The sequence below is a fragment of the Scyliorhinus canicula genome, chromosome 20 (genome assembly GCF_902713615.1).
Source record: "Scyliorhinus canicula chromosome 20, sScyCan1.1, whole genome shotgun sequence".
Taxonomy (NCBI): Eukaryota; Metazoa; Chordata; class Chondrichthyes; order Carcharhiniformes; family Scyliorhinidae; genus Scyliorhinus; species Scyliorhinus canicula.
Window position 1 is genome coordinate 83,121,235 of NC_052165.1, and position 18,587 is coordinate 83,139,821.

Here is an 18,587-nt window from a genome sequence, read left to right on the forward strand (position 1 = left end):
TTTTACCTCCCTCCCTATTCTTCTTAAAACATCTAAACCCCTGAACATCTAACAACCATTCCTGCCGCTGTGAAATCCATGTCTCCGTAATGGCCACAACATCGTAGTTTCAAGTACTGAACCATGCTCTAAGTTCGTCCCCCTTATTCTATGAACTGTCACCAACTCGCTGCATACTATTTCTGCCTGTTCAACAGCTAACCCATCCTCTGATCTGTAGCACTGGTTCCCAACCCCCTGCCAAACTAGTTTAGTCTTCCCTTCTGCACCAGCCCTGTAGCCACATGTTCAGCTGCACTCGCTCTCTGTTCCTTGCCTCACATGCACATGGCACCAGTAGCAATCCTGAGATTACTACTCTACTCGTCATGCTCTTTAGCTTCCAACCTAACTCCCTAAAATCCCTTTTTAGATTCTCATCCCTTTTCTGAGCTATATCGTTGGTGCCAATGTGCACCACAACTTCTGGTTGCTCCCCCTCCCCCTTTACAATACTGGAGATTCGATCTGAAAAATCCCTGGCCCTGCCATCCGTGAGGCAACAAACATCCGGGAGTCTCATTTGGGACCACCAAGTTCTTATCCATTCAAATTCTTATCCGTTCCCTTAACCGTTGCGTCACCGATCACTTTCGCTTTTCTATTCTCCCCCCTTCCCTTCTGAGCCACAGAGCCAGGTTCAGTGCCAGAGACCTGGCTGCTATAGCCTTTCCCTGGTAGGTCCCCCCCCCCCCCCCCCCCATAACAGCATCCAAAACGGTATACTTGTTTTGAAGAGGGACGGCCACAGGGGATCCCTGTACTGTTTGCCCGTTCCCTTTCCTTCCCCTGATTGTAACCCAGCTACTCTTGTGCTGCAGCTTGGGTGTGGCTACCTCCCTATAACACTTCTCTATCACCCCTTCTGACTCCCGGATGATCCAAAGTTCATCGAGCTCCAGTTCCCTAATGCGGTCTCCCTGGAGCTGGAGTTGGGTGCATGTCCCGCAGGTATAGTCTGTGGGGACACTCGTGGTGTCCCTCACCACCCACATCCTACAGGAGGAGCATGCAACTGCCCGAGCTTCCATTCCATCTGATCTGAATTCCCAAAGAGATGTAAAAGGGGAAAAAAAGTTAAAGATTAAACACCCATAGGCCCTTTAAAAAATATATACACTGCTGCCGCTCTCAACAGAACCCTCTAAAATTGGTGATTCTGCTGAATGATACAAATATAGCTTGCTGCCCCCCCCCCCCCCCGCCAAAAAAAACCGAACAACTCTTACACTACAGAATGTAGCTGAGATTCTGCCCTGTGAATCAGCTGGAACTCTGCCCTCTGACTCTGTTCCCAGTCAGCTGTATTCGTTGTAAACTCCCGGCTCTTCTCACACTCTTTGAGGAAGTGTAGGAAATGAAAGGAGCACTTTTCTCCCTCTCACCAAACTCCCTCAGACACAAACTCCCACTTTAGCACTCTAATGCAGCCCAAAGTCAGCACTCCAGTACAAACAAAGTAAGCACTTTTAAGATTCTCCACCTTTTATACTGTCTGACTTGAGCCTCTGAAAACTGGCTTAATCCAATGAAACAATTAACAAGCTGCAGCTGCAAGTAGAGCCTTAAACTCTGTTTAAAGCTGGTTTAAAACTCAGCTTCTTCCAACCAAAACAGAAACTATGAAGTTAATTTACTAAATAAAAGAAAGACTAGACTTCAGATAAAAATGAACCTTTATTGTCTGTCAGTCACTGAACTCCCACTTTAAGCATTCTAATGCAGCCCAAAGTCAACACTCCAGTACAGATGTGCGAGGCAGGTTTTGTACGCAGAGGGTGGTGAGTGCCTGGAACGTATTGCCAGGGGAGGTTGTAGAAGCAGATACATTAAAGGCTTTCAAAAGGCATCTTGACAGACACATGAATAGGATGGGTATAGTGGGATACGGCACAAGGAGGTGCTTAGGGCTTTAGCAAAGGTTGGTGTCATGACCGGTACAGGATTGGAGGGCCGAAGGGCCTGTGCTGTATTGTTCTTTGTTCTGTGTTCTTTTGTTCTATTCTGAATTTGTTTCAGATACATTCCTAACATCAGCAATTTGTGGCACTGTGTCATGTCCTAGAACATAGAGCCTAATAACCAGGGCAAAATGAACAGAGCACTCAATTTGTTGCATTGGGAGAAGGGCCTGACGACCTTTCTCATTGCAATTAATTACATCAGCTGCAGGGACAATTGTGCACATCGATGGGCCAGGCCCTCCAAATTTCAGACAACCTCCCTCACCAGCCCTCCTTGGACAGGTTAACAGGAGGCCCACAACCAGCCATGTTATTCACGTGAAGGCAAGAGAAGCACTTCTTGTCACCTCACAGCAAGTAGATTATTTATCCGTTGCGTGTCTCTGCTTTAGTAGTAGACTCTGAGAAGACAGATGACACCAGCTATGGGGGTTAAAGGTGTTCCAGAGCTGAAAACGTAAAGTTCATCCTTAATACTGTCACATTCTGCAATATAACATATTGTTAAAACTTCACAATATAACTGTTACACAGAGGGTGGTAAGTATGTGGAATGAACTGGCAAAGGAAGTGGTTGAAGCAGGGACATTGACAATATTTTAAAGGCATTTGGACAGATAAATGGATAGGCAAGGTTTAGAGGGATATGGGCCAAGTGCAGGCAAATGGGGTTAGCTTATATTGGGTTTTTGGTTGGCATGGACCAGTTTGGGCCAAAGGGCCTGTCTCCATGCCGTAGATTCCTATGATTCTATGGTGAATGTCTTTAAGATTGCAGAACATACAGTGCAGAAGGAGGCCAATCGGCTCATCGAGTCTACACCGATCAAGCAGCTTTAACTTTAATTTAAAATCAGGAGCCTCCAGCAGGATGTGCTGTTTGGTCTGACATCAGCGATGACCCAGACTGACTGGCTTGGCTGGTGGCCAATGAGATATTTCCAAGAGCTTGGTTCTTCTCGAGGACGAGACAGTGATTGGTTCTGCTGTCTCTGGAATGTTCCTTCGGGAAACCAGGTTTCACTTGCATTTTTGTCAGATGGTGGAAGGGCCAGAGCCTGGTCTCTCTCTCTCATCTGCTGGATTCTGTCTGGAGATCCAAAGTAAAGACCTTTCCCTCTCCACAGCCACATTGAACTGCGGGGAGATCAGCCTAGCTACTAGCTGCAGACAGGGTCAGTTATTTACAAACCCTTTTTAAAACATCACGTGGGGAACTCTTCTTATCCCAGTGAGGCTGTTAGTCATTCTGGTTGAATTGGAGAATTGAACAGGCCTAAAGTACATACTCTCAGTGAAAGCCCAGGTTAATAAAAATTACCCAGTGAGAATCTTACAGCCTGGGAGTTCTGACTGAATATTCCTCCCAGAAGATCCTCGTTAGCAATCCAACCAGTTTTTCCGATCCCTAAGCATCTTGGGAGGACAGCTTGCTGCAACGACATCAACATTAGAAGCAAAGACATCCTCATCTTTCATTTCATGTTGATCCTCTTATTTCATCCTTTTCTCCTCTCTCTTTGTGTGTCTGTCTTGTGTGTGTTTGGGTAGCGAGTGGGATGGTAAATGAGGGGAGTACAGAGTAGCTGGCCATCATTCTGATATAATTATTGCATATTTCAATTTTGTTCCAGTTATAAATAAACAGTTATTGTGTTTAAGCTATAAACCTGGTGGTTATAACTTATTGAGCAGTCAAGGGTCAAATAGGTTTAAAATGTGTGGAGGAAAGTTGAGAACTGAGGCACACAGAGGATGGTAAATATTTTGAACGCACTGCCTCAGGAGGTGGTGGGAGCAGGTTCGATAGCGGCATTTGAGGGGCACCTGGACAATAGGGTGGAAATAAAAGGGTACGGACTCCGTATGTCTTTTAGTTCAGGCAGGTACCATGGTCGCCGCAGGCTTGGAGGGCCGATGGGCCTGTTCCTGTGCTGTATTGATCTTTGTTCTTATATGAATTATTGGTTAATTGATTTGTGCTGGTGCTCCGGGGTCTGTGAGTCTGGCATCGACCAGTCGCCCAGTCCTGAGGGATTGCTCCAGTGCTGGAGCTAATTGCTGCCATTGAGAAATAGTGTGAAACTGAAGGTACTGTTTAATTTCTCTCTCTAGTGGCTGTTGAAAGATCCCATGGCAGACTTTGAAGATAGACAATATACCTCACTGAACCAAGTTAATAAACGACAGGGTGCTGTTGTAAGAGTTTGCGGCATGTAACTTTTAATGCTGTGTTTCCTCTATTAAAATAATGATTGTACCTCATTGGCCATAACTTTGGGACATCCTGAGGTCATGAAAGGTGCTAGATAAATGTAAGCCTTTCTTAGAGAGACCGTGGTGTAGCGGCAATGTCACTGGACTGGTAATCCAGTGTCCCAGGTTAATGTTCTGAGACAATGGGTTTAAATCCCACTCTTGCTGATGTTGGAGTTTGAATTCAATTCATTAAATTTGAAATTGCAAGCTGTCTCAGTAACAGTGATTATGACAATAATTATTGATTGTTGTAAAAACCCATCTGGTTCACTAATGCCTTTTAAGGCAGACCAGGGGCTGGTTTAGCTCACCAGGCTAAGTCGCTGGCTTTTAAAGCAGACCAAGCAGGCCAGCAGCACGGTTCGATTCCCGTACCAGCCTCCCCGGACAGGCGCCGGAAAGTGGCGACTAGGGGCTTTTCACAGTAACTTCATTGAAGCCTACTCGTGACAATAAGCAATTTTCATTTTTCATTCAGGAAAACTGTCATCATTACCCGGTCTGGACTATAAGCGACTCCAGACCTACAACAATGTGGTTGACTCTTAACTTCCCTCTGGAATGGCCGAGCGAGACACTCAGTTCAAGGGCAATTTTATTTTTATAAGTTTAGAGCTCCAATTATTTTTTTTCCAATTGAGGGGCAATTTAGCACGGCCAATCCACCTAGCCTGCACATTTTTGTGTTGTGGGGTTGAGACCCATGCAAACACGGGAAGACTGTGAAAACTCCTCATAGACATTAGCCTGGGGCCAGGATCGAACCAGAGTTCACAGCACTGTGAGGCAGCAGTGCTAACCACTGCCACCGTTCATCCCTAGTTCAAGGCAATTAAAGATGGTCAATAAATGCTGGCCCAGACAGCGAAGTCCACATCTTATGAAAGGAAAATGTAAAGTGCGGGATTGTCTGTCCCGCCAGAATTTTTTTCTGGTGCAGCGCGCCCCTGCCGACAAGGGATCCTCTCTCCCGGCAATGGGGTTTCCCATTGTGGCTACCAGCAAAGCTGAGGATCCCGCTGTCGGAGAATCCCGCCCAAAGTCTTTCTATCGTCCTTTTATGACACTCCTTAAAACAGGGTTTTTCAAAGTGCGGGTCGCGATCCTTGGTTGGGTTGCGGGCAGGTGTCAAGAGGGTCGCAGAGCGATCTGCCAAGTCGTTCCAGTGGTGGTCCCGATTGTGGGAGAAAAGCCCAATGGCTGCTACTAGCATTTCTTTTGAGAAAAGCAGCAACCACCATCTTTTAAATAAGAAAGAAATGAGGCTGTGTACAGCTTTCCGGCATGAAGCTGCAGCAGTGAGCAGGCCACTTTCTCTGCACGTAACACTTGCCGTCAAGCGCCTGTACGTACATGTTTTTGGCTGCAAATCATGGAGGAGAGTTTCTTCTATTTTCTAGTTGCTGGCAAGCAAGGCAAGAGGATTGTGAGGGTGCAAAAGTGGGTCCTGGGAAAAAAGTTTGAAAAGCACTCCCATAAAGCATCTCTCTTTTACCAGGCTTTTAATAATCTGTTCAAATGCTCTGTGCAATTCTGGTCGCCACGTTTCAGCAAGGACGTTATTGCTCTGGAGAGAGTGGAGAGGAGGTTTACAAGAATGTTGCCAGGGCTAGAAAAGTGTAGCTATGAGGATAGATTGGATAGGGTGGGGTCATTTTCCTTGGAACAAAGAAGGCTGAGGGTCTTAATTGAGGTGTACTTTTATGAGGACCACAAAGAATTCAGCAGGCGTTTGTAGAGTCAAACAGAAAGTAACTTCATTTACAACAATACGTACACAGAACCAGTCATTCACTCTTAATTCCCTGTCTAGCCAGTACCACACTGGCCAGCTCTGTTTATACTGCTGCATTGCTATTGATTGCCCCACCCTCCCTCATTGGGAGAGCTCAGATTCCTCAAGATACATGGGGTAACCAATTAGAACATAGAACATAGAACAGTACAGCACAGAACAGGCCCTTCGGCCCTCGATGTTGTGCCGAGCAATGATCACCCTACTCAAACCCACGTATCCACCCTATACCCGTAACCCAACAACCCTTAACCCTTAACCTTACTTTTTAGGACACTACAGGCAATTTATCATGGCCAATCCACCTAACCCGCACATCTTTGGACTGTGGGAGGAAACCGGAGCACCCGGAGGAAACCCACGCACACACGGGGAGGAGACAGTGACCCAGCACAGACAGTGACCCAGCCGGGAATCGAACCTGGGACCCTGGAGCTGTGAAGCACCATGCTGCCCGAATTGTCCCCACCAATAGGATCCGGTCAGGTTATAACATGTACAAAGTTATGAGATAGGGTGGACAGGATAGGGTGTTCCTCTTGGTAGAACCCGGGGACATAGATTCAAGATAAGTGGCAGAAGACATAAAGGAGAATCTTTTTACGCAGATGATAGTGGGTGTTTGGAATTCGCTGCTTGAGTTGATGGTGGAGGCAGAGACCCTAAACTCTTTTTAAAAATTACCTGGACCTTAAGTACTGGAAGCTACAGCCCGAGTGCAGGGAGGTGGGATTAGAAAGAGCACCTGGATGTCCTCGGGCTGGCAAGGACAAGATGGGTCGAATGGCCTCCTTCTGTGCTGTAACCTTTTGTATGATTGTATAATTCTATCTCCTCTACTGGGTGTGATATTTTGTTTTATTATTTATTTTTATTTATTCTTTCTTTTGCCCCCATAAAGAGATGAAGCAAATGTGGAACGTTTTTATTATATCAGAGGTGTTATATAAATGTAAGTTGTTCCGGTTGTAATTCCTTTTATTTATCCACTGCAGCCAGGAGATGTGATTTACCCACGAGATGAAAATGGGAAGTATTTGTACCATCCAACTGACCTGTGTGCCACTTGGGAGGTAAGGTGGACCAGTTCTTTATTTTCCCCTCTCCACCTTGCGCAAGTTGCTTCTTTTTGTTGATTTAGAACTGGTCAACAGCAAAACGGCAACAGCAAACAGGGAAGTCATAGTCCAGTTTATGCTACGTGACTTTTAGATCAACACTTACACCTGCTTATAAGTTGAGTGCAATAAATGGTAGCTTGTTATACACATGTCTGGTATTATTTAGGTTAAAACATTCAGTTTGTTACACAACATGATCCGATCATAAGCCTTTCATTATTCCACTTTTAATCATACTTTCTCCTACTAATTCATTCCATTTCTCAATAATTTGTGTGCTGTAGTTTTCAACATTTCTGTTCATCCTCAGCTCTGTCAGTTTCAAAAAAATATTCGATTCCGACCTTTGGTCCGTGTGGAGTTTGCACTTTTTCCCCGTGTCTGCGTGGGTGTCCTCCAGGTGCTTTGGTTTTCTCCTACAATCTGAAGATGTGCAGGTTAGGTGGATTTGCCATGATAAATTGCCCTTGATGTCCAAATGTTGGGTGGCTTTGGGGGGATGGGTTTGGGGTTGGGGGCTGGACCAAAGTGGTGTACTCTTTCAGAGGATCAGTGCAGCCTTGATGGGTTGAATGACCTCCTTCTGCACTGTAGGGATTCTATGGTTAAAATGCCATAAGAACATAAGAACTAGGAGCAGAAGTCGGCCATCTGGCCCCTCGAACCTGCTCCGCCATTCAATGGCTGATCTTTAGTGGACTCAGCTCCACTTTCCCGCCCAAACACCATAACCCATTATTGTTCAAAAAACGATCTATCTTTATCTTGGAAACATTTAATGAAGGAGCCTCAACTGCTTTACTGGGCAGGGAATTACATAGATTCACAACCCTTTGGGTGAAGAAGTTCCTCCTAAGCTCAGTCCTAAGTCTATTTCCCCTTATTTTGAGGCTATTCCCTCTAGTTCTCCTTTCACCCGCCAGTTGAAACAACCTCTCCACATCTAGCCTATCTATTCCTTTCATAATTTTATATGTTTCTCTAAGATCCCCCCCACATCCTTCTAAATTCCAATCGGTACAGTCCCAGTCTACTCAACCTCTCCTTGTAATCAGGGACAGGTTGAGAAAATATCAAAAGGTTTAAAGATTGCTGGTTTTTATTTTATATAGTATACATGGAGGTAGAAGTCAGCTACAGAGCCTGGTTTGAACGACACCTGGAATACCGTGACCAATTCTGGACATCGACCTTAGGAAGGATATTTGTCCTTAGACGGAGTGCAATGTAGATGGATCAGAATTATACCAGGATTCCAAGGATTATGCTATGAGGAGAAATTACACAAACTAAGGTTGAATTGTCTGGGATTTAGAATGTTAACTGAAGTTTTCAAGATATGAAGGGGAGCAGGTAGGATAAAATCTCTTTCTTCTGGCTGGGGAGTCTTGGTCGAGGGAAGCATAGCTGCAGTAGAACCAGATCTCATGTTAATTTTAGACCAGAGTTTGATAGTTTTTGTCAGCCAAAGTTATTAAGGCTATGGGGGGGATGTCAGATATATAGAATTAGGTCACAGATCAACCATAATATAAACAAATGGTGGACAGAGCTGGAGCGACTCAATAACCTTCTGCTATTCCTATGTTCCTTTGTCTATTCTTCACCCTGCATGAAAAAGTTCAATCAGATCAGTCCATTCCTCACTTTGTGTATTAATAGTGTTTAATTGTTTGACTGCTGCTCCTGGAACAGACTAAAAACTTTGCTGCCATTGGTTGGCAACCTGCGTCCACATGCAGTACATCTGGCTTTGGCATGCGGCCCACAATGCATCGGGTTTGCACCGACCCTCCTGAAAGAGCACTCTACCTAGGCCCACTCCCTCACCCCATCCCTGCAACCCCATAACCCCAACTAACTTTTTTGGACATTAATGGATAATTTAGCATGGTCAATCCACCTCACCTTCGGATCATTGGCTGTGGGAGGAAACCGGAGCACCCGGAGGAAACCCACGCAGGCATGAGGAGAAAGTGCAAAATCCACACAGTCACCTGAGGCCGGAATTGAACCCGGGTCCCTGGTGCTGTGGGCAGCAGTGCTAACCACTGTGCCATCCCTTAAGCTTCTACAGATCCTCAGTTGGACCATTTGCAGAGTATTCTGAACAGTTCTAATCTCATAGCAAAAAGGATTCAAAGGGATCGAGCTGGGGAAATGGCAGATGGTGAAACTTGAATTCTGGAATTGAAAGTCTGATGACGTCCTTGAAACCATTGATGATTGTCCTAAAAACCCAACTGACTCACCAGGAAAGGAAATCTGCCATCCTTACCTGGTCTGACCTACATATGACTCCAGACCCACATGATTCTTAAATGCCCTTTGAAATGATTGAACAAGCCACTCAGTTCAAGGACAATTAGGGATGGGCAACAAATGCTGGCCTGATCAGCAATGTCCACAACTCACAAATGAATTGAAAGTGCAAAAACTATTTACGAGACTGAAATGTAAACATGTGTTACACCTAACAGGAAGGATTGAACAGGCTCGTTATTCAAGAGACTGAGGGTTTGTTTGATTGATGTGTTGTGATTATGATTATAATATTATGAATGGTTCGATATGGTAAAAGCAGAGTTGTTTCCCAGTAGATCCCTTTACACAAAAGTGAATGTATAACAGTGGGAAGGCAATGATATAGTGGTATTGTCTCTGTATGACAGTGGGAAGGCAATGATATAGTGGTATTGTCTCTGTATGACAGTGGGAAGGCAATGATATAGTGGTATTGTCTCTGTATGACAGTGGGAAGGCAATGATATAGTGGTATTGTCTCTGTATGACAGTGGGAAGGCAATAATATAGTGGTAGTGTCTCTGTACTAAACATCCAGAGAGCCTGGGTAATGCTCAAATAAAAAAAGAAATCTGGAATTAAAAGCCTAATTAATGATGACATCCAGGCAATAGTTAGGGATGATATCGGTGCTATGGAGGATAAGGTTGAATCCATTTGGGTGGAAATCAGGAATAGTAAGGCGGAGTAGTCTATCGGCCACCAAATAGTAACGTTATGGTGGGGCAGGCAATAAACAAAGAGATAACTGATGCATGTAGAAATGGTACAGCAGTTATCATGGGGGATTTTAATCTACATGTCAATTGGTTTAACCAGGTTGGTCAAGGCAACCTTGAGTAGGAGTTTATAGAATGTATCCGCGATAGTTTCCTAGAACAGTATGTAATGGAACCTACGAGGGAACAAGCGGTCCTAGATCTTGTCCTGTGTAATGGGACAGGATTGATTCATGATCTCATAGTTAGGGATCCTCTCGGAAGGAGCGATCACAATATGGTGGAATTTAAAATACAGATGGAGGGTGAGAAGGTAAAATCAAATACTAGTGTTTTGTGTTTAAACAAAGGAGATTACAATGGGATGAGAGAAGAACTAGCTGAGGTAGACTGGGAGCAAAGACTTTATGATGGAACAGTTGAGGAACAGTGGAGAACCTTCCAAGCGATTTTTCACACTGCTCAGCAAAGGTTTATACCCACAAAAAGGAAGGACGGTAGAAAGAGGGAAAATCGACTGTGGATATCGAAGGAAATAAGGGAGAGTATCAAATTGAAGGAAAGAACATACAAAGTGGCAAAGATTGGTGGGGGACTAGAGGACTGGGAAATATTTAAGGGGCAACAAAAAGCTACTAAAAAAGCTATAAAGAAGAGTAAGATAGAGTGTGAGAGTAAACTTGCTCAGAATATATAAACAGACAGCAAAAGTTTTTACAAATATATAAAGCAAAAAAGAGTGGCTAAGGTAAATATTGGTCCTTTAGAGGATGAGAAGGGAGTTTTAATAATGGAAGATGAGGAAATGGCTGAGGAACTGAACAGGTTTTTTGGGTCGGTCTTCACAGTTGAAGACACAAAAACATACCAGTGACTGATAGAAATGAGGTTATGACAGGTTACGGCCTTGAGAGGATTGTTATCATTAAGGAGGTAGTGATGGGCAAGCTAATGGGGCTAAAGGTAGATAAGTCTCCTGGCCCTGATGGAATGCATCCCAGAGTGCTAAAAGAGATGGCTAGGGAAATTGCAGGTGCACTAGTGATGATTTACCAAAATTCACTAGACTCTGGGGTGGTGCTGGTGGATTGGAAATTAGCAAATGTGACACCACTGTTTAAAAAAGGAGGTAGGCAGAGAGCAGGAAATGATAGGCCAGTGAGCTTAACGTCGGTAGTAGGGAAGATGCTGGAATCTATCATCAAGGAAGAAATAGCGAGGCATCTGGATAGAAATTGTCCCATTGGGCAGACGCAGCATGGGTTCATAAAGGGCAGGTCGTGCCTAACTAATTTAGTGGAATTTTTTGAGGACATTACCAGTGCAGTGGATAACAGGGAGCCAATGGATGTGGTATATCTGGATTTCCAGAAAGCTTTTGACAAGGTGCCACACAAAAGGCTGCTGCATAAGATAAAGATGCATGGCATTAAGGGTAAAGTAGTAGCATGGATAGAGGATTGGTTAATTAATAGAAAGCAAAGAGTGGGGATTAATGGGTGCTTCTCTGGTTGGCGACCAGTAGCTAGTGGTGTCCCTCAGGGATCTGTGTTGGGCCCACAATTGTTCACAATTTACGCAGATGGTTTGTAGTTGGGGACCAAGGGCAATGTGTCCAAGTTTGCAGATCACACTAAGATGAGTGGTAAAGCGAAAAGTGCAGAGGATACTGGAAGTCTGCAGAGGGATTTGGATAGGTTAAGTGAATGGGCTAGGGTCTGGCAAATGGAATACAATGTTGACAAATGTGAGGTTATCCATTTTGGTAGGTATAACAGAAAACGGGATTATTATTTAAACAATAAAATATTAAAGCATGCCGCTGTTCAGAGAGACTTGGGTGTGCTAGTGCATGAGTCACAGAAAGTTGGTTTACAGGTGCAACAGGTGATTAAGAAGGCGAATGGAATTTTGTCCTTCATTGCTAGAGGGATGGAGTTTAAGACTAGGGAGGTTATGCTGCAATTGTATAAGGTGTTAGTGAGGCCAGTTTTGTGTTCAGTTTTGGTCTCCTTACTTGAGAAAGGACGTACTGGCACTGGAGGGTGTGCAGAGGAGATTCACGAGGTTAATCCCAGATCTGAAGAGGTTGGATTACGAGGAGAGGTTGAGTAGACTGGGACTGTACTCATTGGAATTTAGAAGGATGAGGGGGGATCTTATCGAAACATTTAAAATTATGAAGGGAATAGATAGGATAGATGCGGGCAGGTTGTTTCCACTGGCGGGTGAAAGCAGAACTAGGGGGCATAGCCTCAAAATAAGGGGAAGTAGATTTAGGACTGATTTAGGAGGAACTTCTTCACCCAAAGGGTTGTGAATCTATGGAATTCCTTGCCCAGTGAAGCAGTTGAGGCTCCTTCATTAAATGTTTTTAAGGTAAAGATAGATAGTTTTTTGAAGTAAAAAGAGATGAAGGGTTATGATGTTCGGGCCGGAAAGTGGAGCTGAGTCCACAAAAGATCAGCCATGATCTCATTCAATGGCAGAGCAGGCTCAAGGGGCCAGATGGCCTACTCCTGCTCCTAGTTCTTATGGTCTTATGAAACCATTGTTGATTGTTGTAAAAATCATTCTGGTTGACTAATGGTAAAATGAAAGTCAAAGCTATTTTTATTTGATATAAAAACATAAAATGCTTGAATTGCTCAGCAGGTCAGTCAGCACCAGGAGAGTAAAAATTCGAGCTAGTGAATGGGGGTTCTAGTCATTGAGGCTGGCGGGATCTCAAGGTCCTGCCGATAGTGCAACTGTGTTTTGTAGTAGTGAGGGGTGTGTTGAAAGTGGCAGGACCAGAAGACCCTGCCACCAGGCACTGGAAAGCCAATATCCATTGTCTTGTTCTGCTCTAAGTGTGGCATAAGCGGCTTCCTTGTGGTGCACTTGACAATGGAAGGTTCAGACGTGGAGATAACTTCAACACGTTTATTAAACTATATACACTTCTATTACTTGGGTTCGACACTACTGTTAATCCTACTATAGCTACCCAGACTGACTGACCAGTCTGCTACAATCCACATGGTTGGAAGTGATATTTAATCAACTCTGTGTCTGTACTCACTGACTTTATGGGTTGGTGTAATGCCCTCCTGTGGTCGTGTCACCTCTGTGTGCATCGTGAATGCCCATTGGTCGTGTCCTATCTAATTGATCTATAGGTTGAATGTGTGTGTGTGTGTTGTCTCTGGTGCTCCCTCTAGTATCTAGCTAGTCTACATGTATTTACATTAACCCCTTGTGTATTTACAGTGATGCATATCACCATATCCATCACTGCAGAACACTCTGTGGAGTGGGAGGAAAATCCCACCCAGCGTTTCAGGTCTGATTTCTGATTTCCAACATTCACAGTAATTTGTTATTGTATGCGTATTTTTACTTGCTCTAGGCCTTGGAAGAGTTGAAAGATTCTGGTTTGGTCAAGTCGATTGGTGTGTCAAATTTCAATCGTAGACAGTTGGAGCTGATCCTGAACAAACCAGGTCTGAAGTACAAGCCGGCAGTAAACCAGGTACTGTCCATTTGCTATATGAAGCGTGAAGGTGTTGTGTTCCCACTGAATCCAGCAGATGTACTGAAATCTTCACCCTAAAGGGAGCCTTTCTGCCTGGCCCTATCTTCTCGCACTTACCTCAGCCAGATTGTTGTGGTGACAGTGTAGATTTCATAGAACCATACAATCTACAGTGTGGGGATAGGCCTTTCGGCCCAAACTGGCCCATGCCAACTAAAAAGCCCATCTAAGATAACCCCATTTGACTGAATTTACCCTATATCCCTTTAAGCCTTCCCTATCCCTGCATCTGTCCAAATGCCTTGTAAATGTTGTCAATGTTCTTGCCTCAAACACTCCCTCTGGCTGCTCATCCACATACGTACCACCGTCAGGGTAAAAAATTGCTCCACAGATTCCCATAAATTCTTTCTCCACTGAACTTCAATCTATGCCCTCCAGTTATCAATTCCACAACCCTGGGAAATGGCTGAGTGCATTAACCCTATCCATGCCTCTCATGATCTTCCACACCGCTATAAGATCACTCCTCAGTACCCTGCGCTCCATACAATCTACGATCTTATTGCAAAATCACACCTTGGTCAGTATCTCCACCCCACAACACCTTCTCCTCCTTTGAGTGACTCCTCTTTGTTCTAACCTTTTAATGTTTCAATTAACATCCTCATTCTCTATTACCCTCCTCTGCTCCCAGCTTCTGAACTGACTGACTTCTCATCCTCGGTGATTTCAACCTCCACATCGACTCAATGTGCTCCTTGTCCTCTGAATTCACTTCACTCATTCCCTCCCTGAATCTCACCCTCCAAATTGATCAATATTAATGGCCATCCCATGGCCTTGTGATTTAATGTGAGCTTGCCACATCAAATAGAACCATAGAATCCCAACAGTGCAAAAGGAAGCCATTCAACCTATCAAGTCTGCACCGACCCTCTGAAAGAGCACCGTACCTAAGCCCACTCCACCGCCCTTTCCCCATAACCACAACTTGGGACACTAAGGGACAGTTGATCATGGTCAATCTACCTAATTTGCACATCTTTGGACTGTAGGATGAAACCGGAGCACCTGGGGGAAACCCATATTCCCTTTCCTCCTCCAATCCCAGTTCATTTTGTGTTTATTCCTGAAAAATAACACTGCTTGCTAATACACTTGCAATTTCATGTGCAAAATGCAAACGATCCAACACATTCACCAGAGAAGTCACTGCTCTGATCAACCATATCCCACCCCTCTGCCTAAAATCTCTCACCCTGATCATTCCCCCAGTAAAGCCCTTCCCATTTAAATCCAAGGGACATGGACGACAATGGAATGGCAGACAGCAGATGGATGGTCCTCCTCAAGCCTTTGAGAACTTCTCACTATTTCAGAATAAACCCCAACTTCTATTCACACCAATTAGCTTCTTAAACTCCTCCAATCTCATCCCCAACAACAAAGAACAAAGAAAAGTATGGCACAGGAACAGGCCCTTCGGCCCTCCAAGTCTGCTCCGACCATTCTACCTGCCTGAACTAAAATCTTCTGCACTTCCGGGGTCCGTATCTCTCTATTCCCATCCTATTCGTGTATTTGTCAAGATGTCCCTCAAACGTCACTATTGTCCCTGCTTCCGCCACCTCCTACGGCAGCGAGTTCCAGGCACCCACTACACGGTGTAAAAAAACTTGCCTTGTACATCTCCTCTAAACCTTGCCCCTCGCACCTTAATCCTCTGCCCTCGAGTAATTGACCCCTCTGCCTGGGAAAAAGTCTCTGACGATCCACTCTGTCTATGACCCTCAACACTTTGTAGACCTCTATCACAGTGTTCTTCAAATTCTTTTTCTGGGGACCCATTTTTACCGACCGGCCAACCTTCGGGACCCACACCGGCCGACCTTCGCGACCCACGCTGACCGACCTGCGCGAACCACCATTTTCTCTTACCTTGTTTGCTCCTCCAATGGAACCTGTTGGATGAAGGTAAAGCCTTCCCATGTCTGAAAGTATGGAGTCTCCATCTGTCCAAAGTTCTGAATTTTTTTCCTGCAAAAATTTTATCAAATAAAGCCCCCACCCCCCGAACTTGCAAAAAAAATGAGTAAAATAAATGAAAAAAATGAATAAACCCCCCCCCCCGAACTTGTAAAAAAAATGAAATGAATAAAATAGATGAAAAAAAAATTAAATTAATAAAAACCACCACAGAAGCTGTAAAACAAAAAGCTGCAACTGTTTAAAAAAATAGCGGCCGCACTGCGCATACACGCCCGAGTATCGGCACCGATCACCGGGCGCGCATGTGCAATGCGGGCAAATTTTTTTTACATGTTAGCGGAATGCGCATGCGCGCCGATCATCATACGCGCATGCGCAATGCGGCCAAATTCTTTTTGAAAAACAGGTTCGCGGCTACTTGCAGCCTGCGTTATGAAAAGCCAGCTGCTGCGCAGGGATTTGCGCGATTGGAAGCGATTATGGCTCCACGACCCTCCCGACACCCGCCCATGACCCACGCGCAGGTCGCGCCTCGACTTTGAAGAACACTGCTGTATCAGGTCCAGTGAGAACAAATCGAGTCTATTCAACTCACCATAGCTAATGCCCTCCACACCAGGCAACATCCTGGTAAATCTCTTCTGCACCCTCTCTAAAATCTCCACATCGTTCTGGTAGTGTGGCGACCAGAATTGAACACTGTATTCCAAGTGTGGCCTAACTAAGGCTCTATACAGCTGCAACATGACTTGTCATTTTTTATACTCAATGAAAGCAAGCATGCCGTATGCCTTCTTGACTACCTTCTCCACCTGTGTTGCCCCTTTCAGTGACCTGTGGACCTATACACCTAGATCTCTCTGACTGTCAATTCTCTTGAGGGTTCTGCCACTCACTGTATATTCCCTACCTGCATTAGACCTTACCTGTATTAGACCTTCCAAAATGCATTACCTCACATTTCTCCAGATTAAACTCCATCTGCCATCTCTCGGGCCAAGTCTCCAAATGATCTAAATCCTGCTGTATCCTCTGACAGTCCTCATCGCTATCTGCAATTCCACCAACCTTTGTGTCCTCCGCAAACTTACAGACCAGTTACATTTTCCTCCAAATCATTTATATATACTATGAACAGCAAAGGTCCCAGCACTGATCCCTGCGGAACACCACTAGTCACAGCCCTCCAATCAGAAAAGCACCCTTCCAATGCAGCTGTCTGCCCTCTATGACGTAGCCAGTTCTGTATCCATCTTGCCATGTGACTTCCCGTGTGAAGTCCCGTGTGAGGTCCTTACCTTTTGTAGCAGTCTGCCATGAGGGACCTTGTCAAAGGCCTAACTGAAGCCCATATAGACAACATCAATCTGTTGATGCTCTACCTGCATTCATCAATCAACTGCGAGGAGTTCATAATTCTTTGTTACTAAAATCAAGACCATCCCATCAGCTACCTCTTCCTCTAAGATTAACCTTTGCCCACGAACTGAAGTCACACCTTTCCCTAGTTTCTCTTTCATCTCCACTCTTGCCCTTTCTAGACTCTCAATGAGATTCACCTCTTGCCCCCATGACCTTATTATCACCAAACTGTTTACCATTGAATTCCCTGTCCTGGTCCCCATGTTAGCTAGTGAGTGGTTAATGGTTTTCTCTCCTAAGATTCTAATCCTTTCCCTTTAAAATCAGCTAGCATCACATCTCGCAGAAACCCATTCTCCACCCCTACGTCCGTGCAAATTACCATTCCGACTTTCCTGGCACTGATCTGATTCTATATTCCCCTCCCCTGGCCCAGATTCCCCATTCCCAAGTTCCTTCACCCCCAAGTTATGATCAGTCTGGTTGAGCTTCAATGCATATCCTCTGGGGTGAGATTGGACAAAGAACACTACAGCACAGGAACATGCCCTTTGGCCCTCCAAGCCTGCGCCGACCATGGCATCTGCCTAAACTAAAACCGTCTGCACTTATGGAGTCCGTATCCTTCCATTTCCACCCTATTCATATATTTGTCTAGATGCCCCTTAAATGCCGCTACCATACCTGCTCCCACCACCTCCCCAGGCAGAGTGTTCCATATATTTACCACCTTCTGTAAAAAAAAAACTTGCCTCGAACATCAGTTTTAACCTTTCCCTCATGCACTTTAAACCTATTTAAACCTAGTACTTGACTCTCCTACCCGAGGAAAGAGCATCTGACTATCCACTCTGTCCATGCCATTCATAATCTTGCATACCTCTATCAGGTTGCCTCTGTCGATCCAGTGAGAGCAAACTGAGTCTACCTAACCTCTCCGCACAGTTAATGCCCTCCATACCAGGCAAAATTCTACTAAACCGTTTCTGTATCCTCGCCAAAGAATCCACATCCTTCTGGTAGTGTGGAGACCAGAATTGCACACAATATTCCAAATGAGACCTAACTAAAGTTGTATACAGCTGCAACATGACTTGCCAATTTTTATATTCAATGCCCCAATCGATGAAGGCCAGCATGCCGTATGCCTTCTTGACCACCTTATCCACATGCGTTGCCACTTTCAGTGATCGGTGGACATGCACGCCCAGATTTCTCTGCTTGTCAGCACTTTACATACATGAACCCAGACAGAAAGATCCTATATTCTAGAATTGACACAGAAAGATGCAGACTAACGCCTTTTGTCCACTGATCAAAACTCCAGTGGATTTTTATTTTTTTGGTCTTTTTCTGCTCAGGTCGAATGTCACCCATACTTTACTCAGCCCAAATTAAGGGAATTTTGTGACTCCCATGGAATTGTTATCGTGGGCTACAGTCCTCTGGGAACCTGTCGGGACTCCTTCTGGTAAGCAGCCTAATTATTCTTTCCTCCGCCAGCTCTTTGAGAGC

The 18,587-nt window shown here is 44.8% G+C and overlaps 1 protein-coding gene across 4 annotated transcripts in view; it reads left to right on the top strand.

Annotated features, from left to right (window-relative positions):
• LOC119955164 (aldo-keto reductase family 1 member D1-like) overlaps positions 1-18,587 on the top strand; it is a 97,526-nt gene that overhangs the window by 62,377 nt on the left and 16,562 nt on the right. For all 4 annotated transcript variants that reach the window (XM_038781122.1, XM_038781119.1, XM_038781120.1 and 1 more), the window contains exons 4-6: positions 7,053-7,130; positions 13,593-13,715; positions 18,434-18,543. In XM_038781122.1, coding sequence (XP_038637050.1) covers positions 7,053-7,130; positions 13,593-13,715; positions 18,434-18,543 — 311 coding nt within the window. The remainder of the gene's footprint in view (positions 1-7,052; positions 7,131-13,592; positions 13,716-18,433; positions 18,544-18,587) is intronic.